The sequence below is a fragment of the Phoenix dactylifera genome, chromosome 3 (assembly GCF_009389715.1).
Source record: "Phoenix dactylifera cultivar Barhee BC4 chromosome 3, palm_55x_up_171113_PBpolish2nd_filt_p, whole genome shotgun sequence".
Taxonomy (NCBI): domain Eukaryota; kingdom Viridiplantae; phylum Streptophyta; class Magnoliopsida; order Arecales; family Arecaceae; genus Phoenix; species Phoenix dactylifera.
The window spans coordinates 11,396,159-11,423,789 of NC_052394.1; the positions used below are offsets into that span (position 1 = coordinate 11,396,159).

At 37.2% G+C, this 27,631-nt stretch overlaps 3 protein-coding genes across 12 annotated transcripts; 2 read left to right on the top strand and 1 right to left on the bottom strand.

Moving 5' to 3' along the window:
- The first annotated feature begins 2,894 nt into the window (after positions 1 to 2,894).
- LOC103722794 (ATP-dependent Clp protease ATP-binding subunit ClpA homolog CD4A, chloroplastic-like) lies at positions 2,895 to 15,512 on the top strand. The gene is made up of 10 exons (XM_008813475.4): positions 2,895 to 3,070; positions 5,916 to 6,523; positions 7,929 to 8,044; positions 8,148 to 8,270; positions 8,363 to 8,548; positions 11,032 to 11,247; positions 11,413 to 11,630; positions 13,365 to 13,440; positions 13,516 to 13,605; positions 13,971 to 15,512. Exons 2-10 carry the CDS (start codon positions 5,962 to 5,964, stop codon positions 15,132 to 15,134), a joined length of 2,751 nt encoding a protein of 916 aa, XP_008811697.2. The 5' UTR covers positions 2,895 to 3,070; positions 5,916 to 5,961; the 3' UTR covers positions 15,135 to 15,512.
- Positions 15,513 to 19,437: 3,925 nt separating this feature from the next.
- On the top strand, positions 19,438 to 25,246 carry LOC103722795 (pentatricopeptide repeat-containing protein At4g19220, mitochondrial). 10 transcript variants are annotated; one of them, XM_039124636.1, is made up of 4 exons: positions 19,438 to 20,271; positions 20,350 to 23,467; positions 23,556 to 23,615; positions 24,301 to 24,588. In XM_039124636.1, exons 1-2 carry the CDS (start codon positions 20,052 to 20,054, stop codon positions 22,821 to 22,823), a joined length of 2,694 nt encoding a protein of 897 aa, XP_038980564.1. In that variant the 5' UTR covers positions 19,438 to 20,051; the 3' UTR covers positions 22,824 to 23,467; positions 23,556 to 23,615; positions 24,301 to 24,588. The 10 variants fall into 10 exon arrangements, with proteins under 10 accessions (XP_038980564.1, XP_038980560.1, XP_038980562.1 ...); XM_039124632.1 differs by lacking the exon at positions 24,301 to 24,588 and adding exons at positions 24,906 to 24,980; positions 25,112 to 25,125 and having other exon boundaries at positions 19,439 to 23,467; XM_039124634.1 differs by lacking the exon at positions 24,301 to 24,588 and adding exons at positions 24,906 to 24,980; positions 25,112 to 25,125 and having other exon boundaries at positions 19,439 to 23,433.
- Positions 24,761 to 27,562, bottom strand: LOC103722796 (momilactone A synthase-like). The gene is made up of 3 exons (XM_008813480.3): positions 27,446 to 27,562; positions 27,242 to 27,337; positions 24,761 to 25,896 (listed from the first exon to the last, which is right to left on the bottom strand). The coding sequence occupies exons 1-3, from the start codon at positions 27,463 to 27,465 to the stop codon at positions 25,107 to 25,109; spliced, it is 906 nt and encodes a 301-aa protein (XP_008811702.2). The 5' UTR covers positions 27,466 to 27,562; the 3' UTR covers positions 24,761 to 25,106.
- Positions 27,563 to 27,631: the final 69 nt, after the last annotated feature.

The window sequence follows — 27,631 nt, forward strand, 5'->3', positions numbered from 1 at the left end:
GTAATTAATTAAGCGCTAATGAAGGTCCGTTGGAGATATCCCTTTTCATCTACTATTCACCCACTCATCCCTTCAAGATGGTAGAATAAAGTGTAGATTGATAGCCGGTCTCTCCATTGACCGGACTGTAACTTCTACTCCCTGTTGATCTGAGTTTTGACACCTATCCCAAGTTTCAAAGTTTGTTTACATACTTATAACCCATTGTATGTGCACATATATAATTGTGTACAGGGACGTTATAATTGTATCCATGGATGGTATAACTGCATGCAAAAAGTAGTATAAGTGCATGCAAATGTCATATAAATGTGTTTTCATATCTTATTTTATTTCTCAATTTGACTTTATCCTGGATAAGGGTTTAAATAATAGTGTTATAACCAAATAGCATTATGATATCGCATTGGAAAAAAACAGTCATTATGATACATCATTCATCGTTATATTATAAATAATGGTTATTATTTTTATTTGTACTCGTTTTAAATAGAATACCAATGTGTTAATTTTTTTTTGCACTGAAGTTTTCTTTAAAAGTGGATGTAAAGTTAAAAATATATTTTATTCAATAAAAAATGAATGGAAAGAGAATACCATAATTTATCGTCATTGCTCTTCATTTTATTATAATAAGATCATAATAGCAGTTGTAATAGTTATTCTTGAATATTAAACGTTAGAAATGTTGCTTTTTGAGTCAATTAGTGGTTGTTAAAATTTTTATAATAGTCAAAAATAGTTTGAGTAGAGGTTAATTATAATGATATAATGTGCTTTTTAAAATCTTCATCTTGGAATACCACTATTCTATAGTCAAATGAGATCTAATTATTTCAAGAATAGATGCCATCTAGAATAAGGCCCTGGTTGATCAAGAGTCAGTCATGGAGATCTCGCCATCTCTTTTAGGGTGCATAATGCTAAAATGAACCAAAATCTTAATTTATCTTGAGTGACATAAAATGCTTGCACAAACACAAAGTGCCTAGATTTCTAACATCCTAGGTAATATTTGGGGCTGCAGATGGGGTTGGGTCGATGGAGCCTACTTGACTTCGACTCAACCCGATTTAATGTGTGGGTTTTGATATTGGACCTAAATCCAATCTAGTAGATAATCAGAAGAGTCGGGCCCACAGAAAAATATTTTAGACCCAACCGATTGTTTGGATTAGGTCTGGATCTTGTTTGGATTAGGTCTGGGTCATGCATTACCCAGTCCCAACCAAAAATATTCAGGTCTTATTTACTAACAAGATTTTTTGAAGAAAATTTGGTTCTTACTTCTAAATCAAACTGAATTTTGATTGTCACAAAATTATTTGCTAACACAATCAAAAATTTATAAATTAATGTTTATCTAGAATTACAATCTACTTAAAGAAGTTAAAAACCTCAACATCTAGCCTTTCTTAATAGTGTAAGTTTAGTTTGAGCGCTTTTCTCTTAATAGAGAAAAAGAAGAAATGGCGAATATTTTTTTCGGGCTAAGTTGGATCGTGCCAGATGGGGTAACTAAAAGGAAAACCAACAATATGCCCATATCGTATATGAATCGAGTCAGATCAAAGTTTATAAAATCCAAATCTGACTAGAAATATAGAACATGTCTAATATTTGAACCTGGCTTAGCCCTAGGTGTTTTCTAGAGCAGGTTGGGTCAAGTCTAAATGGGTCGGATCTAGCCACGGATCACAGCATTAGTGATAATATATTAATAAAAATTTTCGATAACCCACAATTATTATAATTAGCAATTTAGTAACTAAAATATCAGTTTAATATCTTAAAATCTAAATTAAGAAACCTCTGATGATATTTTGATATTATATCAGCCGATATACACATCTTATAATGACCGAGATATGTTACATATACTAGCAGTAGTCAATACGGATATAAAAAGTTGGCTGAAATAAAAACTCGTCAACTTTGTTGTGGTTCACCGCATCTATGTTAGAAAGGGAAAAAAACCAAACCATGGCAAGCAGTGGCAGTAACCCATTTAACATGTTTAATTTGATTCATTTGATTGAAGCATCCATCTTGTAAAATGATCAGATTTGAATTTAAATTTTTATCTTATTTAATAAATAGATTAAATTTGTGACCTTCCTGACCTGCTCTATGTTTAGTCTGATCCGACCGGATTGCCATCCTTAAATGCACCTCGTAATTGGGTAACTAATAGGAAAACCAAAACTAGGCCCACACCGTATATGAATCGAGTCGGATCAAAGTTTATAAAATCCAAATCTAACTAGGAATATGGAACGGGTCTAATATTTAAACCTGACGTAGCCCTAGGTGTTTTTTAGAACAAGTTGGGTCAAGTCTAAATGGGTTGGGTCTAGCCATAGGCCACAACATTAGTGATATTATACAAATAAATTTTTTTGATAACCCATAGTTATTATAATTAGCAATTTAGTAACTAAAATATAAATTTAATATATTAAAATCTAAATTAAGAAATCTCTGATAATATTTTGATATTATATGAGCCGATATAACATGTTATAATAACGGAGATATATTACATGTACCAGCAGAAGTCAATACGAATACAAGAAGTTGGCTGAAATAAAATTTTTCAACTTTGCTGTGGTTCACTGTATCTATATTAGAAAGAAAAAAAAAACCAAACCATCGCATGCAGTGGCAGTAACCTATTTAACACGTTTAATTTGGTTCGTTTGATTGAAATATCCATCTCATAAAATGATCAAATTCGAATTTAAATTTTTATTTTATTTATTAAATAAATTAAATTTAGATTAACAGATTTTTGATTCTTTCGTATCGGATCCGTTCTGTGTCTAGTCCGATCCGACCCGATTGCTATACTTAAAAAATGCACCTCGTGATGGAGGGGAAGGCGGCGGCTCGGACTGGCGTTGTACTTCTCGCCTCTCTCTTTTTTTATTCCAACCCCCCTTCCCCCTCCTCCGCTTTATATAAAGTAAGAATAGCCTACCCCTTCTCATACATTGCCCGCTTGTCTCTCTTCTCCCGATCCGAATCTTTGGTATTAGGGTTTTGTCTTGGCCTTTGCCCCATTTCCCAGGTACGAGATCTACCTTCTCTCTCCTCCGTCTTTCTGTTCCCATGGTTCGATTTGATTTACTAGTTGAGGTTTGTGTTTGTTCTCTGCATTGATCGTTTGTTTGGTATCCTTATACGTGTTCTGATTCGTAGGATGATTTGTTCTTTTGATTGTCCTTAATGATTTCGGTTTCTAATGTTTTTGCGACGATTCTTTATGATGATGTTAGCGAGGAGAGGAGAAAAGTTGATTTATTTAGCGTTATTTTTTCGGAAGTTGGTATTATTATTTTTCTCCTGTACGGATGATTAAACTAGTTCTGAAGTTAAAACCATTCAACAAATATATAAACCTGAAGTCTTGTATAGCTATAGATTCATTGTTGCGATTTTTTTTTTCAATGTGGGTTTAAGTTGCTACTTTGGATTATTTGAAAGTTATTTTTAACTGTTCTAGAGTTGTTATTTGGATATTATTAATGCTAATGTCATGCCCCCAACCCAAGTTCACGAACTGGGTGCTGCATACTCATAGAAACCCTCTTCACAAGAATGCAGAACATCTCAATATGATATCATAGACATGCAGCGGAACAACCTTAAATGATAATATGCAATTTTTTATTTCAATAACTAACTCAACATTTAAATGCCTCACAATTCTAGTATTATTCTAAAGTAATACATTAATTTAAATGAACTCTAATCTAATATAATCTGTACCAAAGTTCTGCTAGTCGCTTTTTCATATTAAAAACTCCGATTAGGCTAGTTCTCCGAATCTGTTAAAAAATAAGAAATCGTATAATAAGTTAGACAACTCAATAAGCAATGATCACTTTAACTAAACAAAATTAGGCAGTCAAATAGATATTAATTTGCAGAAAATAAGTAAGCATATATGCAGTACTAATATACGAATCTAATCTTTCTTACAATATTAAATTTTATTCATGGATTCAGATTCTTTCAAATATTCAGTTCATCTGATCGATACTGAGCTATGACTATATCATCCTGTAGCAAAGTTATAACATTGACTAATTTTCTTGTGGTGAGATGCACATTATTTTGCAGCAAAGGTCTTCAGAACTACTAGTCTATTGACGGTATGTTGCTAACCATCTTGGACACAACCTTTAGGAAAAATCATGTATCAACGTATTAACCCCCATTGGCAGGGTCCTCAATGTAGCCAGATCGAGATTCAAATAGTTTTAGGTTTCACATTTTAGTTCTAAAATCAAATGGTGTCAAAATCAATCAATTAGATCCATAATAAGATCATATATCGTCATAATATTTCAAAATAATATTTTTTATAATAATATACTAGCCATCAAATCCATGCATCATGAATAATACTACTCAAAAGTCATGAATATAATAGTTTAATGATTACTGATAAATTTAGAAAAAGTGATGCATTACTTACTCTGCGAGCGAATCTAAAGTATCAGTCCAATCAATTTCAAATTTTTTTCTAAGATCCTAAAATTTAAAAATTATATTTCCATCAGAATTCATCATGTTCATTCCAAAAATAGAAATTCTAATGCCAATACTTTCATAGAGCTGACCAAGCGGAAATGCTCGACACCCTGGTTGGTCAATCAAGACAAAACTCATTTGATTATATTCGAAACAGGTTACAGATGGTTCAATAGAGATTGGAGGTAACCAAATCCAATAGTATCTAAAAAGGGCCAAGATGGAGACGTGCCACCCGTCGATCATGGATCAGGGCCGTTCACTAGGGTGGATCTAGAATCACAGGGAAAGTTGTCATGCTAGACTTAGTCATCTCTAGAGAAAGTAGAGAGAAAAAGTCCAGTAGAGAGAGAAAGTCCCGTAGAGAGAGAATCAAGAGAGAAAAGATGGAGAAGAGAGAAAAAAAGAGAGGAAGAGAGAGAACAAGCTTCTCTCTCTCTAACCAAGAAAGAGGAAGGGGAGGGGGTGGCTGCAGGTGGTGCCCGGGGTCAGAGACCGACGATCGGCGGCGACTGGCGACCGACAGCACCAAAAGCAACAAAAGCAGGGGTTCTGACCCCTTAAACAGTGGAATCCACAGCATCTTGGTGGCCAGAGTTCTGGCCATGACTTCTAGCCACTACAAGGAACTGGAGGAAGGCCTTTGGTGACAAGCGTCGGCGATGGAGGCAGACAAAATCGAAAGAAAATAGGGTCAGTTTTCGAAAACAGGAGAAGCAGAGCATCCCCTTTTTGTCCAAAACCAGCAATCACTAGCCGGGATCGAGGCTCCAAAGAACCCAAAAGAAAAGAGAGAGGGTGGCTCGAGGGGGCTAGGTTTTTATCTGGTTTTCGACGGCATTTGGACGCGGCAGCGGCGCGATGAGGACCAAGCTTCGGAGAAAAAATCGAAGAGATCTCCGACGAAGAGATCTAATTGGGGCTGGTTCTTTGGTGAGGTGGAAGAGAGATTGGGGAGGAACTCTAAATAGAGCTCGGCCGCGACTGGAATCCAACCTGAAGTCAGATTCCGTCCGACCATCTCGGAGAGGAAGAAGACTCCCATCGGGAGTCCTCTTCTCTCCAGGCACATGCGTGGTACGTGCTGATTTTTTTTTTCTTTTTCTTTTTTTGTTAGGCCAAAATGACTAGGCCAGTCAAGTAGACCGGGCCAGTTTGCTGGGTTTTACAGCTAATATCCTTGAAAACTGTGGTTGTTTGTCTCCATTGTTTTTCTTCACATGGCAAAGCATGGGGTTCATATGGTTGTTTAGCGATTATGCGATCAATTTGTTTACAACTTCTCTTATTGTATCATCTGCTATCAATTTAATACAATCATGTATAAATCAACTGCACAACCCATCATGTTGACTGTGTTCCTGCATGGTTTGTAGGGTGTGACCTATATACATCTAAACTTATTTCTCTTTGCTGGGAGTCATGGCTGGAACTCTAGTAAAGTCGGCTACTTTCCCTGCTGTTACGAGTAGAGCCCACATCCAGATCCAAGGCTCTAGGAGGCCAAGCAGGTTATCCCTAATGATGTGTAATGTGAGAGTATCTCCTCTAAGAATGCATGGGTTTACAGGACTGCGACAATTAAATGCCTTGGATTTTCCATACAAATCTGGAAAAGACTTTCATTCTTTGATATCAGCTTTAAATCCTGCCTCTCGAGGGAGGGCCAAACGAGTAGTTCCTAAAGCTATGTTTGAGCGATTCACAGAGAAGGCTATTAAAGTGATCATGCTTGCACAGGAAGAAGCTAGACGTTTAGGCCACAATTTTGTTGGTACAGAGCAGATTTTGTTGGGTCTTATTGGTGAAGGAACTGGTATAGCTGCAAAAGTTTTGAAATCCTTGGGAATCAGTCTTAAGGATGCCCGCATTGAAGTGGAGAAGATTATTGGAAGAGGCAGTGGCTTTGTTGCTGTTGAGATACCTTTTACACCGCGTGCCAAGCGTGTCTTGGAACTTTCGCTAGAGGAAGCCCGGCAACTTGGTAATTTCTTCTAGACCCTTCTGTTTGCCAGATCCTGTTGATTAACACTTTTATCATGTGTCATGCCTCATTCAGATTGTTATGCTTTAGTTTAATTAGCATCATAATGAGCTTGATCGTATTTTCAAGTCGCCGGTTATGTCTTCTGACTGTTTACTGCCTGTAGCTATCGCTGCTGCTTCTCTGCTTCAAATTGCTATTTTGCAAAAAAACATTATGAATTGAAGTTTATAGACATATCCATGATTCTTCAAATTTAGCTCGAGTTATTATTTTTCTTGTCCATGTTATTACTTGAGTTTGTTTTCTCTCAAACATTGTAGAACTAATGGTTATTTAAATGCATAAACATATGACCTTATTACTGCTAGAACAGAAACAGACACATAAATAGGAGAAGAGAATTACCTGATATGATATGGCGAGCAAGTTTTTTTGTTTCTGGAAATTTTGTAGTTATTAGTAGGCCATGAAGGCATTATGCTGTGGAAGATTTTGAAGTAGGTGTTAGCTTCTAGAGAGCTTGTGCATAAAAAAGTATCAGTCTACTGTTCATGTAAGGTGCTGAAATGCCTTTTACTTGTGGGTTTTGCATCAACAGATAAATAGCTTATTAATAATGTCCTTGCTACTTATGTACAGGTGCAGACACCTTGGTTTGTGCCATGTAGCGTTTCTGTCTTGAGATGCAATTTTAAAATTTTTCTTTGCAACAACTGGGTTTTAATCATATGAATATGGCAGCTTGATGTTTTTGCAACATACCCTAATCTTATTGTTGCAAATATATATATATATATATATATATATATATATATATATATATGTATGTATGTATGTATGTATGTATTGCTACTTAAATGGTTTTTATGCAACAGCTAGGTTTTAATGTTTAGTGAAACATCTAAACTTTATTCTGATTTTGCCACTCTATATTCTCTACCAGTTAACCTACCTGTTTGATGGGCCACTTGCAGTTCTATTTTTTGGTTGACATAAGTTAGGCAGCAAGTGGGTAAACTTCAACAAATCATACTTTGGTTCATTAGTTTGAATATACACAAGTCATAGCTTGGAAAAAAACAGATGAAAAATATGCAAATTATATCTGGAAACATGATACAAATAATAATACATGTGGAGCAATTACAATGAAATTTTAAAGTTTTCTAAGACCTTTTTCAGGTAAACATTTTGCACCTTGACTTGTAATTGTATCTTACATCTATTTCATCACATCTTTCTGCTGTTTACATGACAGGCCTGCTGTATCAATTTTGCCATATTTATTAAATAAAGTACTGTATGCAATTCCTGACAGAGCATGATTTCTAAAAGAGAAAAATGAAATCATAAATACAGAGTAATGATGGAAAGTTAAGACTCATACTATGCGATGTTTCAGGTCACAATTACATAGGAACTGAGCACTTACTTCTGGGTTTGCTTCGTGAGGGTGAAGGTGTAGCTGCTCGTGTACTTGAGAGTTTTGGTGCTGACCCAAGCAATATTCGTACACAGGTGAGTTACTGCATGCTCTTGTTCTTTGCATGCTGTGGCCAATGTGAAAGTCCAAACTCAGCATTAAAGATATGAAGAAGGTGCAATTTTATTTTATAAGCAGGTCATTCGTATGGTTGGTGAAAGCACAGAAGCTGTTGGTGCAGGGGTTGGAGGAGCAAGCAGTGGCAGTAAGATGCCTACGCTTGAGGAGTATGGCACTAATCTGACAAAGTTGGCACAGGAGGTATCCTTTCCCTGCTTGCTGTTGTGATTTTGTTTCTTATGTTCAATGGATTGTTTCTGAGACGTTGCTATGGCCATGCTTTTACTTTTCAGGGTAGACTAGATCCTGTTGTTGGGAGGCAGCAACAGATAGAGCGCGTTACACAGATCCTAGGCAGGCGGACCAAGAATAATCCTTGTCTTATTGGAGAGCCTGGTGTTGGAAAAACAGCAATTGCTGAGGGACTCGCTCAACGTATTGCAAATGGTGATGTTCCAGAAACAATTGAAGGAAAGAAGGTTGGTTAACTCATTTTGGTGTGTAATTCATTTCAAAACTTCTAAGAAGGTTGCATGGATGTCATTGAGTTTGTTGTCTCTATTCTTTTAGTATTCTGATCCTTTTAAGATTCTTCCTTTTGATGGAAACTAGTATAAGTGTACATGCAAATGCACATGTAGAAAGTAAAGGATAATCAAGATTTTAATTATGTTGACTTAATTATAGAAACCTGTTAAAATGATATCAGTAAGTTTCTTGACATAGACATGCTGCAGCAGTAATCTGAAAAACAGAGACCCTTATAATATCTACATGGCATTAGATAGGACTATGAAGTGTTTAGATATATTTAACTTCAAATGGTAATACCTTTCTTTTTTTTTAAAGTATCACAATAACTTTAAAAATGAAATGAAGAATAGGATTTGCATTAAAAAACACAAAAATAGAAAACAAATATGAAGGAATAGAAATTTTAAAAACTAAATATAATTTAAATCTAAGGGATAATTTATAACTAAACCTCTAAGTTACATGTGGATTACATGTCTTTGGTATAATTTCTAAGAAACCTAACAACATGGTCTGCCGTACCGGTCCGTACCGGCCGGTACATACCGGCCTGGCCTGAGACCGGTACTGGATCAGCATGGAATTCGGTACCGGTAGTTTATTGTTGAAGGGCCGGTCCGGGACCGGTTCGGACCGGTCCGGGCCGCCACCGGTACGCCGACCGGTACCGGTACGGCGGACCTTGCCTAACAATATGCATGTTATCGTTGTTTTAACTTCCATACTCCATAATATGTTTCCTTTCTTCAAATCTTTTTTTGCTTCCACAAAATAGCTAGTAAGGGTTGTGGGGTCTATGGAGTTCAGATCAAGAGACAAAGTACCTGTTAGCTGGATGGTTAAGAATCTCAAACCAATCATATTGGTTAGAGATGGCATGTGTGAAGACATTTTAAGAAGGGTTGAAGAATAATAAGAATATTTTAGACAGAGATTAATAATTGATGTTTGTTCTCCTAAAATCTTTTATATCAATGATTGGGCTTGACCCGCTTGAGCATTACCCTTTATTTTTGTATTTGTTTCTAACTATTTTCATTAGAATGCCGTAAATAAAAAACTTACATGAGATCAATGGGTCATCTTGATTAGTTTGGTGATGAAGTCCCAGTACATCTAGAACTTTTCTCACTACTGCCATCATCTTGCGATGGGAGAGGCATAGGATGGTGTACTTATAATTGTTTCCATTGAGGTCCAAAGGTGGATTCGCAATTTTAGATGGTTCTAGGACCCAAGGACAAGGTCCTGTTGGCCAAGGAGAGGGATTCAGCAATTGAATGGAAGAAAAATGGAAAAAATAGAAGAATATATGAAAGATGATCGATTCCTGAAAGAATGCAAATTAGGAATGGTTTTTTAAAAGTCTAACATTGTTCACTTAGATTTCATACTAATTAGAATGCATTAGTAATGTAGATGAGAAAATTTGAAATGTTAACATTTTTTAAAAATATGAAAATTAAACAAATTAAAAAATATGCAAATAAAAAATTCCCAAAAATTAAATTGTATATAGATAAAAATTAGGTTTATAGACTAATAAATCTATAGGTAGATTATAAAATGTAATTTTTTTTTGTATCATTAATATAATAAATACAAAATTTTAAATCATTACCAATGGCAACTATGATTCTTGAATAACTCAGCAGCTAATACCCAATTAGTGTTCTAAAAAATTAATAATTAAATATAAAAATGAGGGGAAAAATTACTTTGGAAGAAGATCTGTACAAAGCATTTCTAAATTTGGTTCTTTTCTTTAATGTACAAAAAGAAGAAAAGATAGTTAGGTTTGGTTTGCTAGAGAAGGAAAAGATGAGGTAATGTGTTAAGAAGATAAATGGTTTGGTTTTTGTTTCCTAGAGGGAGAGAAGAAAAGAAAGAGAAGCAAACAAAGAAGGGAAGAAAGATATAGAGAGGACCAAACCCACGTATCCAAACTACCCAAAATTATTACGTGAGAGATCCACAGCTTGGTTGTTTCTACTAAAAGAGATATTGAAGCTATGGATCATGTGATGATTTTAAGAATATGAGTATCTTAGTTAAATTATACATTTCTTGTGTTGGATCACCCGGTTTGAAGTGTTCCTCACCCAATATTTTCTGATTGGAACTAAGAGTTTCTCATTGAGAAAATGATCCCAACAGAAGCGATCTAGCGAGTTCTGGTCAGATTTATTAAGATCTGAATCTAGATCAGCATTCCTTCTCAAAATCATCAATTTTTTTTTGGACACTTGTGAGGTTTAAAATTGGGAGATTTAGAATTTATGTTAAATTGGAGACTATTTTTTGGCTAAGATTAACTTAAAAAAAGTCAAAAGTTATGATTTTCACTTGACAGAAATCAAAGCTAGGATGTTTTTTTTTTTTTCACTTTTTAAATAATACTAAACATGGTACCACTGCTATAATCCAGGTGATTACCCTTGATATGGGTCTTCTTGTTGCTGGCACAAAGTATCGCGGAGAGTTTGAAGAGAGACTAAAGAGACTGATGGAAGAAATAAAAAAAAATGATGATATAATACTCTTCATCGATGAGGTCCACACATTGATAGGTGCAGGAGCAGCGGAGGGTGCAATTGATGCTGCAAACATTTTAAAACCAGCTCTTGCAAGGGGTGAACTTCAGGTAATTTCACTCATGCAGATAGGTTTTCTTGTCCTCCTTTTGTGTTATCAGTTTCCTAATTACCGTACAATGCAATAACTTTCTGTGCCAATTATCTTGTCATATGGAAGTTGTTAGAAAGGAAATATGTTTTATCACTCACTCCTGGCTTCTTGTTTTGTTCAGTGTATTGGAGCCACAACACTTGACGAATACAGGAAGCATGTAGAGAAGGACCCAGCTTTAGAAAGAAGATTCCAGCCAGTAAAGGTTCCAGAGCCAACAGTTGATGAGTCAATACAAATTCTGAAAGGATTACGTGAAAGATATGAGATCCACCACAAACTTAGTTACACAGATGATGCTATAGTTGCTGCTGCACAATTGTCACATCAGTACATCAGGTTTGTGTCCTTTATCTAAAGTCACCATTTAGATGTTCATTGATGTATGTGTTTCCTTTTTCTTCTTCTCAGTTGTTTGCTATAATTAATTTGCAAGCAAACAGCTCTTTGTACTTTGGTGTTCATTAAAGTTCTTGCTTAGTCAATCACTGATACTACTTTCTGATAGCTTACTGGGACTATTTATATCCCTTTTTTAAGAAGACCACCAAGTGAGATATGATTTATTTCAAAGATTTTATTGGAGTTAATGTTGACTTGATGCTTGTTATGTTTAAGCGATATCATAGATCATGAAACAATCCACAAAGAGATAAAAGGAGAGATGTTGCTTTTATTTTAAAGAAGTAGATTGGTCGATTTAGGCTAACCTTTTATGTCATGATTGTTGCCTAGCAATCTCGGCTAACTATTGTTATTTGAATTCTCCAACTAGTGCTTGCTATGGAGGAATATTCTTTAGAAATCTAATCCATCGAATCTGTTGCTTATGAGGTTCTAGGATATGGCAGAACTAGATCTTTAAAAAACCCTATGCTGAAATTAAGGGGTGCAATCAAGGTACGTTGAACTGGTACCGGTAGGTGTATCGGTCGCCTACTGGACCGGTTCAAGACTGGTTCGTACCGGACCGGTTCTGGTACGAACCAGTCATTTATTTATTTTTTTTTTTGGTTCACGGACGCGCGTGGAAAAAGTTTTTTCCGTCCGCACCCGCGTGGACGCGCTAGGGCTGGCCACAGAGTGGCATTTATGGCGCGCGCAGGGCAGCGCACTCACGCGTGCCCCACGCGGATGAGTTGGCCTGCGGGAATCGCATGCGGAGCGATTCCACTCGCGCGCGGAAATGCGGGGGGGGGGGGACCGCATGGGGCGCTCTGTTCCGAGGGAGCGCGTGGCCCGAAACATGCGTTCCCACGCCACAGCCCGTGCTCTGTGGTTTAAAATCCACATCGCGTGCTGTAGGTAAAAAAAAAAGTTACCAAGCCGATTCGCACCGGTACGAGACCGGTACGCATGCATATTGTTTGGTATCAGCCCGAAAATAGCTAGAACCGGTATCCGGACAGCTGGACCCGGTATCCACGCTGTCCGGGTACCGGTTCCAGACCGGTTCGGCAGACCATGGGTGCAATACTTCTTAACTCTGAATGAAATGTAGATTCAGTTTGACGAATTTAAAATTTGCATATGCAATAAGGCAGTCTCTTTACCTGCAAATTGGCCTTCTGTCTTTAACAGCAAGCCTAAGTCTTGTGTAAAGTTGCCTTGGCAAAGGATTTGCAGCATTGCTGTTCCATCATGAAATTCTCTAAGTTTGAAGGATTGTACAAAGAAGCTAAAATTTGTATTAATTGGAAAAGCTTGCGGGTTGAGATATAGTTATCCTTCCTAAGATGTAGCCCTCTTTCACAAAGAAGGCTCTCTCAAGATGTTCATAAGGATGAGCTTTATCCTCAAAATTCTCTCTCAAATCTTTTAGTTTGTTGAATTGCTCATCATGTATGATTTTGGTAGTCAATGTTTACCTTAATATTGGGCTTTGGGGGCAGAACTTTGAAGACATTTGGAAATCCCCTGAATACCTCTGCTTAAGTGATATTGACCAAACAACTTATGTATTTTGGGACCTTTCTGCATGTGCTCATTCTTTTTTTTTTCTTTTTTCTAAAAAAATTCAGTTTGCCTTTGGCATTCTTTATGTATCCTTCTTAAAGACATTTTCTGCTTCAGTGACCGCTTCCTCCCTGACAAAGCAATTGACTTGATCGATGAAGCTGGTTCACGTGTTAGGCTTCATCATGCACAGGTATGATTTCTTGTTCCTTGTTTATCATTGTTTTATAATTATTGTAGTTTAAGCATGCTGACTTGCTGCTTTCAGCTGCCCGATGATGCAAAAGTACTTGACAAGGAGCTTAAGCAAATTGTAAAAGAGAAAAATGATGCTGTTCGTAGTCAAGAATTTGAGAAGGTATTTTTCTATATGCTTTTGATGAGATTTATCTATACTTGATTTGAATGCACAAAACCTTCATCAAAATAATAAGTAAACTAGTCCAGCAATGGATAAATCATATGAGGTGTATGTACATAAAGTAGTGTCAAAGCACATTAATGTTGCTGCTGAAGTTTTGAACTTAACAACTAGTTGTATAATGATTTTTGTTTTGTTTCAAATGATCCCTACCAGAACTTCTGCTACTTCTGAAGCTAGCTACTAGAACATAATAATGCCATTTTGTCCAAACATATTTTTGCATCTGGAAGTTAGATGCTCTGCATATTAAAGCTACTACCATATCCTCCTCTGTTCTTAAACTGCAGTATTCTTGACAGGCTGGGGAGCTACGAGACAGGGAATTGGAACTGAAGACCCAAATCTCAGCTCTGATTGAGAAAACAAAGGAGAGAAATAAGGCAGAAAGTGAGGCAGGAGATGGAGGCCCAGTTGTCACAGAAGCAGACATTCAACAAATTGTTGCTTCGTGGACTGGGATCCCTGTGGAGAAAGTCTCAACTGATGAATCTGATCGCCTCCTTAAAATGGAAGAGACTCTTCACAAACGTGTTATTGGCCAGGATGAGGCGGTCAAAGCCATTAGCCGTGCTATTCGGCGAGCTCGTGTTGGTCTAAAAAATCCCAACCGCCCAATTGCCAGCTTCATTTTTTCAGGCCCCACTGGTGTTGGGAAATCAGAACTGGCAAAGACATTAGCTGCCTACTATTTTGGCTCTGAGGAAGCTATGATTAGACTTGACATGAGTGAATTCATGGAGAGACACACTGTTTCAAAGCTCATTGGCTCACCACCTGGATATGTTGGCTATACTGAGGGTGGTCAACTGACTGAAGCAATTCGTCGTCGGCCATACACTGTTGTCCTTTTTGATGAGATAGAGAAGGCCCACCCTGATGTCTTCAACATGATGCTCCAAATATTGGAAGATGGAAGGTTGACAGACAGTAAAGGGCGGACTGTGGATTTTAAAAACACCCTCTTGATCATGACATCCAATGTGGGGAGCAGTGTCATTGAGAAAGGAGGTCGGAGAATTGGTTTTGATCTGGACTACGATGAGAAAGATAGCAGCTATAGCCGAATCAAGAGCCTTGTTACAGAGGAGCTGAAGCAATACTTTAGACCAGAATTCTTGAATAGACTGGATGAGATGATCGTGTTCCGGCAGCTGACGAAGCTGGAGGTGAAGGAGATTGCAGACATTATGTTGAAGGAGGTCTTTGAGAGGATGAAAGGAAAGGAGATTGAGCTTCAAGTTACGGAGAGGTTTAAGGACAGGATAGTGGAGGAAGGTTACAATCCTAGCTATGGAGCAAGGCCGCTAAGAAGGGCCATAATGCGGCTTCTTGAGGACAGCTTGGCTGAGAAAATGCTTGCTGGAGAAATCAAAGAGGGTGATTCAGCTATTATGGATGTTGATTCTGATGGCAATATTACAGCTCTTAATGGCAGGACTGCCTTATCAATCCATCAGATCTAGCTATCCTCTTATGATATGTCAACATCTTCTGCAGTAGTTAATTTCTTCAGTCTTATGTTTTAATTAGACAGTTCCAAAAGCTTTTAATAGCTGGTAGCTATGCAGTCAAATTTCCGAGTTAAAAACTGAATCCTTTTTGGCTTTTTGCTTGTTTCAACATACAACCCCATACTTCTGCTTTAGGTTCAATTACAATTGCTGAAAGGATGAAGCATAATGTTATCAGAAATGACAAAGGTGAAAAAAGATTCTTCTGATTCTCATTGCAATTCTTGGAACATTCATTTTATTGTACTAAGACTAGCAACATTATTGGTATATTATTAACACTATATTCTTGCATTGAGTTAATGAGCTTGTTTCAGTGCTTCTGTTGGCTAAATAGTTGCTATCTTTGTATTTGTTGTTGTTTTGTGAACTCTGGATGAGATAATCCTACCAAAAGAAACTTGGATGTGAATAATGCGGACCACGTGGTGAATGTCAACCTTGCTGGGAAGAGAACATTGCCAAATAGTTTCCAGTTTACAGTATTAGCGCATGATATCTGAATAATCTTCAGTGTGTAAGGTGGAGAGAAAAATAAAATGCTATGATGGGTGCCATTGCCCAATATATTGCTTTAATACTTAAGTTGGATTCTGATTTGTTGAAATGTGAGGCTTCACCTTATCATGCAGAATTAATCCTTTGTCCTTACATTAGAGTATATGTCCTGAAATCTTTAATGGTCTCTGAAGTTTCCAGGGACGCAGTCTTGAATCATCTGCACAGGGCTGAACATGAATGAATCGAAGTCTAAGAAAGAACTCAGAGAAGGGACAGGCTGTTTTCTTGAGCCACTATTTCATACAATGTTGCTGGTCAATCCTTTGTCTGCACTTTCTTGCTTCTGGAGAAATAAGTCCATACATGCATATCTCTTAGGTGGGATAATTTTTAAATGTGATAACACAGGATTGCTTTCACACAGGCTATCATATGTTTATTGTAATTGTAGGTATCAATTGTTAAGATACTCATGCTTATTAAAATTTGGTTTTCTGTTTTCGTTTTGATCATTTGTCGGAGGGGATACAAACCAAAGAGCAAGGATCTTAGAAAGGGATCATTTTTAGCATGATGGTATCTTCTTTGGCTAATATTGTTATCTCTACTTTGTACTAATATAATGCCAATCTTTGGACTGGTACTACCCCAGAGAATTTGATTCTACTGACATAAGCTACTATAAAGTTGAGCAGTTTATGTAGCATGGTCTGTGGTTGTGCCCCTTGTTCTGTCATATTCTGCTGAACTTGCTAACCTATATAATTGTTAGAATTGTACTATTTATGTAGTTACACTTTTTGAGATAAAAGGTTCCCAAGGTATTGCAATTATCCAAGCCAAATTCTTGAGGATGCATGACATGGGACTTGAAAGCTAGAAATTTTAGTTGCTAAACAAAGGGGTGTTACCACTGGGATAACCAGTGGTTCACATTTAGGCTATGTTTGGTTCAATCCTAGCAAGTGCTGAACAGAGGGTTTATTCATTTAAGCACCAGTTTTTTATTCACCTCTGACCAGCATAAATTTATTTTGTTGAAAGGGTCCATAACTACGTTAGCTCGCAGAAATCTATTCAGGTAAGGGGTCTTATAACTTTATTGTTTGAGATAGCTTTAATTCATCTCCAATTATGGAAGGCAAGCATTTATTCATTTATTCTAACTTATCCAATCAAACAACATCAAAGCTATTCCAGTTTATTCAGAGTATGTAACCAGACAGAATTATAAATATACTCATAAAGATAAGATAAAGTCGAATATGGAGGAGCATAGAAGAATAAAATAACTTATCTATTTGTTATTCGTGGACAAAATAATATGGAGGAATATGGAGGAGTTTAGTCAAGCAGCTTATGAAAGGAGGTTGTTTGTACGCTATAAGTACATCGTTCTGCAATGCATCGTTTTAAATAATAGTTTTCATAGCATCATAATGGTTTATGAATATTTTGAAGCACCTTTGTCACAATATATCCTATATGAGGTCCAAAAAACATGATGGCAATTATATACTCATTATGATTGTTATGATTATTACTTTCTCCCAGTCCTGACAATCAATAGATCTAATTATTGTTTACATATTATTAATATTAGTTAAACATATTCTGGTAAACATATTATCTTCTCAAAATAGTGATTTTTATGAATTTTATGTTGTTATTTATTTTTGTCTCCATACTGAGCAATAAAGATGATTACTACTCAATGACCGCCTTATTCTATCGAATCGGGCAAGTAACAAAATTATTTGCACTATAACACTAGACAATGCTGATTTTGGGGGACCATTATCAAGGTATCACAATATTCTTGAAAAAAGGTCTCTACTCCTTGATCGCTTGCCAATGAATTACATTGCAGACAAATTTGATTTTTTTTAAAAAAATGCATACATTCCTCTTCTAGTTTAACTTACAAGGAAGAAAATATATTAATAAAATTATTAACTTACAAATATTTTGAGAATTATAATTCACCTATGTGATGAGGGTTGGAGAGTTGTTGTTTTATTTTTCATTCACCATATCATGGTTATCTTCTACGCAAAATAAAGTAGGAAATAGTGTGGAGCTGTGTAGCATCAAACTTTTTTATTTTATTTTTTTATCCACAAATATAATAATTCGGCCAATCCAAATACATCCAGAAAATGTATGATAATATGAGAGGACATTAACTGAATGTCTTGTACCCAATCTGGGCTCATTGATCTACTTATAATACAATCTACATATTGTATCATCCCTCACTTTTTTTAAATAAATGTTAATAATGTTTTGTGATTAAGTCATCCATGAACATTTTCAAGCATTTAAAGGAAACTGTTCTGAAGTGATTCAGAACCTTCTAGGATATTCCTCTTTAATTTCTCTTTCCCTTTTCTTGAAGAATTCCAAAAGGTCAGCATTTTATGGGATTGGATTGGATTGGATTTTTAGGGTTTTTTTAGTATCTTCATTGCTGATTTCCTGTGGTCATTCGTATCTGTCAAAAGAAACCAAGATTTGATAATTTTTTAGGAGAATTTGGAATTAGATTAGATGTTGGTTTCGCTGTACAAGTTTTGCTTGTGGAGCATGAAATTTTAATTGGATTGTTGGCATTCTTTAGGATTTTTATATTTTGATTATTTTCTTCTGGTTATCTGTATTCACCTAAAGAAACCAAAAGCAACCAACCTTTCAATCCGGCGCCATAAAGTTTTAGGAGAATAAGAATTTTGACTAGGGCTCCTCTCTTGGTCCCGGCATGTTAGTTTCTTGCGAAACACAAGGTATTGATTGGATTGTTAGCTTTCCTTAGGGTTTTGATCGATCTCTTTTATTATTATCTCTTTTGATGATTTACTTTTCCTCTGGTGTTTAAATCTGATCGTGTGTTCTCTTTTTTTTTTGTATCAATTTTGGCTCCTGAAAGATCTTTGTTGTTAAGAATTCTTGACTATTTTAAAATTTCTAATTAATCAAAAATCATCTTTTTGAAAAATTTCATAATGTCGTCCTTCGAGATCGGATCACCTTTAAGGTTTCAATCCTATTAGTGCACTATATGTCATCTTCAGTCCAGGCTAAGTATGCTTTCTCGAATATAAATTCTCATTCTTCATATCTATAGTTTGGTGTTATGATTTCTCCTTTCTACCAAAATACTTGTCTTTTTGAATCTAAGTTGCCTTTTGTTTCTTTAATATGAATTAGTTTCATCACACCAGAATAGAGATAAAAGTGGATCGCACAATATCTGTTCAAATCTATTTTCATATTTAAATTTATTCAGATATGGATAGAAATTGAAGCATCCGACTAATATATGTATCTGTCTCTATATTCGTCAAAGAAAAATGAACATAAATATAAAGAGACAACTGTTAGATCCATATCCAAATGTTCGATTTTATTTGCAATTCTATTTTATTTTATATAGCACTCGAAAATTTTTAAGGATACTATATGACTATATTAATATGCTATTAACTTGATTTACCATCCATTTAGTTATATCTTTGGTTCTATATTTATAAAGTTTAATTATCCGACTTATATTCATATTTATACCCATATTTCGAGTATTCGATTTAAATCTATATTTATTTTCAACAAATATTGATATAAATTTTTATATCCAACTAATATTCATCTCTGCATCTATATTTGTCAAATAAAATAAATATAAATATAGGTATACTCTGTAATCGGATACCACCATCAAAGTTATTGAATTCAGTACCATAGTAGCATGGCGTGTGATTATAGTTAGGAAAAATATGACCAACCTGGTTCGTGAATGGGTTAGATTTTATTTTGTGAATTATACTGAGTTAATCCTAAATTGACCAAACTTTGCCGTCCTTTTAACCAAACGAATTCACACTTCTTCATGAAGACTGAGAACATATTGGCATAACGACATTGCTAAACTAGGCTTTCATTACGCTGATAGCCTTTTTTGTGTCCTACCAAGTCATGTATTCAGGAAATTTGTGGTGCATATCTCCTGAAATTCAAATTAGGTTTCATTACTTTCCATAATCTATTTTCTTGATGAATGTAGAATTTTTTTTTATGCCATGAGATTTATAAATTGGATATGCATATGTTTCTTCTATTTTATATCAATAATTTGGTATGATAGATAGGAAGCAATCTTATGTTCATGGATCTGCCTGTCTTTAAGATTTCATGAAGGTCGTAAATCCTATTTTTGCTAAATCTTCTTGATTTCCCCAATTTATATCAATAATTTGCGTTCGACGCCCAGCTTCACTAATTTTATGGTGTTGAGAGTAGAGAACGCAAACCTCACGCAATATCAAATCTGGCGGGAGCCAACGGATAGCAAGCAAACAAAGAAAGAGTTGGATGGCAAGAAATCTAAGGGGCTTTGGTTTCAAATCCCTTCTCGTTTCCAAAAGCATAATACCACTCGCAACACCTCGCCATGTCCATTTTTCTCCCCAAGGCTTCATCGAGAGATCCCTATCCCATCCTCTCCTCACTTACTCCTCCTTGGACCACCACCTGTCCGACGAAATGCCTCAGAGAGCTGCCTTTGTCTTCCACATCCTGAAACTCCTTAAACGTACGTCGCTGGACACCAGCCTCATCGCTTCAATTCATGGCTTATCTGTTAAAAGTGATGCTATCTCTGACCTCTCAGCTCGCACGTCCCTCCTCACTGCATATGCGAGAGCCCATGATCTGGATTCGTCTATGGCTCTCTTTGATGAAGCTGTCGCCCGAGATGTGATCATTTGGAATGCCATCATCAATGCATTCGTCCTCAATTGCCACTTCCAAACTTCGATTGTTCTTTTCCAAGAAATGACAAAGTGTTTTGGGAAATACGATTCGACAACGCTGGTTATCATGATGTCGGCTTTTTCTCGTACGCATAACTTGAGGCATGGAACAGCTCTCCATGGTATGATCATTAAGAGATGTTTTGACTTTGATGTTTATCTCTGTAATGCTTTGATCGATATGTATGCCAAGTGCGGCGATTGGAACTCCTCAGAGCTTGTCTTTGGAGTGATGGAAGCCAAGGATGCTGCTTCGTGGAATTCTATGATAAATGGAAGCCTCTATAATAGTCTTCCGGTAAAATCTGTTTTCTGTTTCAGGGAAATGAGTCGCTCGTTTGTTAGAGAGGATGAAGTTAGTCTATCAGGTGTGATCTCTGCATGCTCTTATTTGGAAGAGTTGTTTGCTTTTGGGGAATCAGTGCATGGTTGGGTGATCAAATTGGGGTACCAGGGGATCCCTCTTTCTTCTGTGTCCAATTCTCTTATTTCCTTCTATTCTCGACATGGGGATGTGGAAACTGCAGAGTTGATATTCAAAAGACTTGTTGATAGGAACGTGGTTTCATGGAATTCAATGATAAGTGGATTGGTGGAGAATGGAAGATTTGATCGGGCTCTTGACTTTTTCTGGGAGATGCAGAAGACATCAGCAATGCAAACCGACGGTGTAACAGTGGTAACCATCATTCCAGTCTGTGGTGAGTTCAACCTGCTTCGTCAAGGGAAATCAATTCATGGGTTTACCATCCGGAGGGAACTTGATCCCATGGATTGCTCAATAGAAAACAGCTTGCTTGATATGTATCTCAAGTGTGATGATGTAGCAACTGCAAACCTTCTCTTCAGAACCATGCCTAACAGAGACTTGATCTCATGGAACACGATGATCTCCGGGTATGCACGAATTATCTCACTAAAAAGAGAGGCTAGAGTTTTGTTCTCTGAATTGCTTCAGACAGATCTGAAATGTAGCTTGACTACTCTGCTAGCTATTCTTCCTGCTTGCACTTGCCCCAATGACCTTAGCTTTGGGAAAGCAGTTCACTGTTGGATGCTTAAGTTTGGATTTGCAAACTGTGTTTTAGCTGTCAACGCCCTTATGCTTATGTATATCAATTGTGGGGAGCTAACAGCTTCTTCCATGCTGTTGAAAAGCATTCTGTCTGTATCGGATGTCATCTCATGGAATACAATCATAGTAGGCTATGTGCAAAATGGCTGTTACAAGGAAGCACTTGAAGCCTTTGAGTTCATGTGCTGCTCTTTGCTTCTAAATCCTGACTCGATCACATTGGTTAGTGCTCTGTCAGCATGCGGACATCTTGAATTACTGTTGCATGGCTGTTTTATCCATGCTTTTGCATTGAAGAGTTCTATGGACTGTGATGTTCGGGTGAGAAATGCATTGATAACCATGTATTTCCGATGTCAGGATATTATGAGTGCTGAATCGGTGTTTCAAATGGATGGTGATCGAAATTTGTGCTCATGGACTTGTATGATCTCTGGTTATGTGCAGAACAAGGAGGGTGGAAGAGCTTTAGAAATCTTTCGTCATATGGAAGATTTTGTACCTAATGAGATCTCCATTGTTGGCATTCTATGTGCTTGTACTCAACTAGGAAATCTTAGGCTTGGTAAGGAAATTAATGGCCATGTGTTTCGTTTTGAGCTACAGACTAATGCTTTTATATCCTCAGCGCTGTTGGATATGTACAGCAAATGTGGAAGACTAAACACTGCTTTTCGAGTATTTGAAACTTCTGCTGAGAAATCTATTTCCTGCTGGAACTCCATGATATCAGCATATGGATTTCATGGGCACGGAAGAATAGCCATTGAGCTTTTTTTGAAGATGTGTGAATTGGGTGTCAAAGCTACCGAGAGCACCTTCATTGCTCTATTATCAGCATGCAGCCACTCTGGACTGGTTGATGAAGGATGGAAGTTTTACAACCTCATGTCAGAGAAATTTGGGATTAAACCTACTGTCGAGCACCATGTTTGCATGGTTGATATGCTCGGTCGTGCCAGAAGGCTTGGAGAAGCTTATGAATTTGTTATGAAAATGCCTGTCAAACCAGAACCAGGAGTTTGGGGAGCTCTTTTAAGTGCTTGCAATGATCCTGCTGATCTTAAACTGGGAAAATCTATTGGAGAGCATTTATTTGCCTCTGAACCTGAAAATGCAGGTTATTATGTTACAGTTTCAAACTTATATGCATATTATGGTTTGTGGAGTGATGCTGTAAACATTAGGAGCATGATTAGAGATAGAGGTCTGGTGAAGCCTCCAGGTTGCAGTGCCATTAATGTTCTGAGTGGGTGAAGAATTTCCATCCTTATTTGGATTCTATACACATATCTAAAATGAAACACAAACATCCTTCTTTTTGATTCCTTTTAAGAGAGTGAGCAGTAAATGGTAAGAGCCAAGAGATGGCAACTCAATTGGAAATGCACACTTCACTTACCTGTGCAGGGTGGCTTTTTGGGTCATGGCTGCTTTACCTATCGAGACCTAAATTTCTCTCCAGGGAAACCGATATTGGAATTCCTCATTCTTCCACCAAGAGATGAGTTTCTGATGAAATAGCAATTAGAAAAGCAAGTCTTGCTTTGGAATCAAGGGTCTGGCTACATAGGCTTACACTGTGAAATGTATATATTGTTCAAGATTGACAGAATACTGAAGATCAAGTTGATAAAGAAAGGACTGCTACTTATAGATGTTGCGAGAGAGTATACATTTTATTAGGTACATAGGATACTGAGTGATTCTATTGCTGGGATTTACTAGAAAGCAATTATCAAAAGCATTGGTTATTCGGTACAACCATTCAATATAAAGCTTCATGAGCTATATGTTTCAAACCTTTGATTCTCTACTATATTTCAGGATGAAGAAAATAATAGAGTTGCTGCTGAGCACTGAATTGGTGAGTGAAGTAAATTATTGAAATGAAAAATTAGGTAAAGAACTCATTTGCAATTTATTTCGCATATTTCAGGCGAAGCTCATAGTTATATGCAACTCTGACATGAATATTCTGTTATACAGGTCTCGTCAGTCAAGAAAAATTTTATCCTCTTATGATTGGAGCCTCTAAATTGAGCAATTGTGAGTACTACTAAGAAATCACATGCTTGTTGATTTTCATTTTGGGTTCCATTGTATATCCTCAGTAAAGAAAATATTTGTCATGCTCCATATATCACTTAGCATAAATCTCATTTAGTTGCAATAATACTACTCTGAATGCTTACATTCTTTATCCACTTTATCAAGTCATCTTGTATATTCTGGCGTATGAAATATCATCTTATAATAAGCTTTTCCCCCTATTCATACACTGTATTCAGTCCTATTCAGTTCATGGTTTTGACAACTAATAATCATCTAAACAGGGCTTTACATTTAAGGCTATTTAATTGATCCCAGACACAAACATTACTCCAAAAGTATGCCTATCTTCTGCTACTCATTTTGAAAAAATAGTAATGTAACGGGATCCAATATTGAAAATTTATTCTTTCTCCATTTACAAACAAAATATCATGTGACTGGACTGCAACGCAAAAGAATGATTGCTGAAGAAAGATTTTTTATGCTGACCTCAAATAGCTGAGGTAAAAATTAATGGTTATTCTTCTGTCTTTTGACTACCATCACTGTCAAATTGGACATTAAGTTTATAAGTTCTCTAATGCACTAAAATCTACAGTTGGAGTTGTGATATTTAAATTTCTGATATTTTTGTCAATTGTCATATTTGGATATTTATAGTCTTTTGTCTATATTGCAGTTGTTTACCATGTAAAACAGACAATTAGCCATTCGAAAGCGAACAAGGCTTTGACCGAGCTGGCTTGTTTATGAGCATATTCTTGGGGAAAAATAAACCATTTTGGAGAATATCAGAAATCCTCACTGGTGCACAATCCTGATAAACAGAAAGTATGAAGCAAATGACTATTATTATACTAACATGTACTGTCTAGTTTATAGATTCTACTTTAATAAGACGTTCTAGGCCAAGGCCAAATTATGCAAAAGAATAATGAAGGGGAAAATTGTCCTAACTCCTTCATTGGCACACTCCACTATATGGTAGGCACACCCCTCTTGCTTATTATTTTGGAGTATGTATTAAAAAGAGAGCGAGAGACACAAAATGGAAGTATTTTACCATCTCACATCGAAAAAATGGCAAAAAGAAAAACATCAAAGCATTTCTATGATTGATTGGATCACAGCCATTTGTCAAATAAATTATTATTCATCTTGAATCAGTCATGCAACAGACATTGTTGAACATTAACAAAATGAAGAAGTTCGATGACCAGATGGAAAATCATTCTCAAATGTCAAATGCTTATGACTTATTCTGGAATCACACATACATTGCAGGGTGAAAAAAAAATTCTCATGACAAAAATCTAATTGTCTGATCTCACATAATTCATTAGCCAATGCATATCACAGGTATCCATCAAACATTCCTCTTGGATCAACTGCATCCATCTTACATCCTATTCTTTATATTATTCTGTGGACAAGACTTCGAATGATAAATAAAATCAAATTAACTTGCTGACATCCATAACCTGATCAAGGTGGCGGCAAATCCATCCTTTTGAATGCTGTGAAACCTCCATCCACCACCAGATTGTGGCCACTTACATACTTAGCATCATCTGAAGCCAAATAGACGGCGGCCCTCGCCACATCCACCGCCTCGCACCTCGCCCCCTCCAGCTCCCCGGTGCTATAGACCATCTCCGCCAGTCTCTCGGCATCAGCTCCCGGGAACAGCTCCAGCATCGAATTGATTCCAAAAGGCGTCGGAATGGCATGAGGCGAAATGCAGTTCACCCTGATCCCATACTTGCTGAGCTCCGCTGCTGCAGACTTCACCGCCCCCAGCACCGCCGCTTTCGAGATCGAGTAGCCATGCGGGGCAAGCCCACCCATGATTGCAGTAACACTTGCAGTGCACAAGATGCATCCAGCTCGGCGTGGCATCATCACACGGGCAGCATGCTTGATTCCAGCAACGACCGACCGGACGTTGACCGCCATGATCCGGTCAAAGTTAGTGAGGTCGAGACTGGTGATGGAGGGAGTGAGGGAGCCGGCAATGCCGGCATTGTTGTACATGATGTCGAGGTGGCCATGCTCGGTGACAGCGAGATCGACGGCAGCGGCAACTTGGGATTCTTCAGTGACATCGCAGGTGATGAAAGTGGCATCTGGGCCCAGCTCCTCGGCGGCGGCCTCGCCGAGCTGCTGCTGGATGTCTGCAATGATGACTTTGGCGCCATGGTTAATGAATTCGGTCGCAGTAGCCTTTCCTATGCCGCTCGCAGCACCAGTTATCATGGCAACCTTGCCGGCAAGCCTGCAGCACCAGAGTAATGGTTTCAGGTATCAATTGGATGCTCATCCAGATGAAATAAAAGATTAGTATAATATGCTTCCTACCTTCACAGTAGGGTAACATGAGAATCTGGCCATATAAACAGAAACCTGATTCCCATGAATCAGAAGATCTCATGCCAGTTTTCAACTAATTACGGAGCTTATCAGCCTTCTTAGATGAACTTGCACAAGTTTGTATCATGCTCTCGGGCGGTTGTTAGCATTCCATATTAATTAAGGACAAGGATTGTATCTTTCGCGCACGAAAGAAGGATTCACCTTCCTTCAGGCGAATCCACAATTGGATAGTACAATGGCTAATGCAAGATTCGTATAGGCGGATGAACGGATAGGTCGCATTGCTCTGAGATTCATGCAGGTTGTGATGAAAGATACAACTGAACCTCGATATTAAGTGCCTACCATGTATTGCACTAATTCACGCAAGTTCTATTGATTTCCTCATGTTAAGCGGTAGGAAGAGTTTCTTTTGGGCACAAAACAAAATGGAAAAGTTTGAAAAGTTCATTCTACCACAAGTGAAGAGAGGATCGGCATAACTATCGGAGTTTGATTCGATGCCTCTGATGTTGACGTGGTTGGATAGGGGAATATTAATTGCGCACAAAAATGCAATTACTCAATCCATAGTAACTAAGGGCTCGTTTGGTTCGCGAGAAAAGGAGAAAAAGTGTGGTCAACGGAAAAGTAATAAGATGACTCTTGTTTGGTTGAAGTTTTCAAATGAGAGAGATGGAAAAGTAGTATTCCCATAGAAATATGATTCCTATATTTCATAAAAAAGTCTTTTCCATATGAAATATGGGAAAATTACTTTTCTGTGAGCTAAAAATCACTTCATTTTTATTTTTTTTCCAAAAAAGTTCTTTAAAAAGGCATTAAAAACCTAATTTTTATTAAAGGTATAATAAGAATTACATATAACTTTTCTATTAAAGTAGATGGTCAACCAAATATAAGCATTCTAGAAATCTGTCACTTTTTCATTGCCAACCAAACATTTTAAAAGTACTTTCCTAAATATCATCTTCTTAGGAATCTGCTTTCCATGAATCATATTTTTAGAAGGAAAAATGCTTCCCGCGAACCAAATGAGCCCTAGGGAGTACATGCAAAGCCAGCCCAGCCCAGGTCAGTCTAAGACTGTAAACAGATTTAAGCTCGGTGTCCATGGGTCTAGTCCTTGTTAAATGGGATGGTGGCCCTGTCTTAGAAACAATTAATCAAAAAGATGACCGGTTCCTTTCCTCTCAAACCACAACGCCGTATGTGCTATGTCGATAGAGAGAGGAGAAAGAGAAGACCTCCCAGGATTGGTGGAGAAGTGCTGCTGCTGCCGCCGCTGGCTCATAGTGCGTGGGGCCTCCCGGACGCCATTGACCACCGTGCTACTCTTCAGTCTTTTGGACAAAAACAAGAAGCATCACCTTCTTTTCTGAATATCCTGACATTATTGACATTGGACGTAGTATTGACTTTTGAAAGAGAGAGCTCGGAAAGGCACAGACCTGAACGCCATTCGCAGCATTGCTTCTTATTCTTTGAGAGGGCAAGAAATCAAAGGCAGTGGGAGGGTATCTCCTTCTTCCCTCTTTTCCTGCTTCTCTGGGTCAAGCTTTGCCCTTTTTTTTTTTGTTTTTTTTTGTTGGGGGGGGGGGGGGAGGAGGAAATTACAGAAAGAACCCTGCCAAATG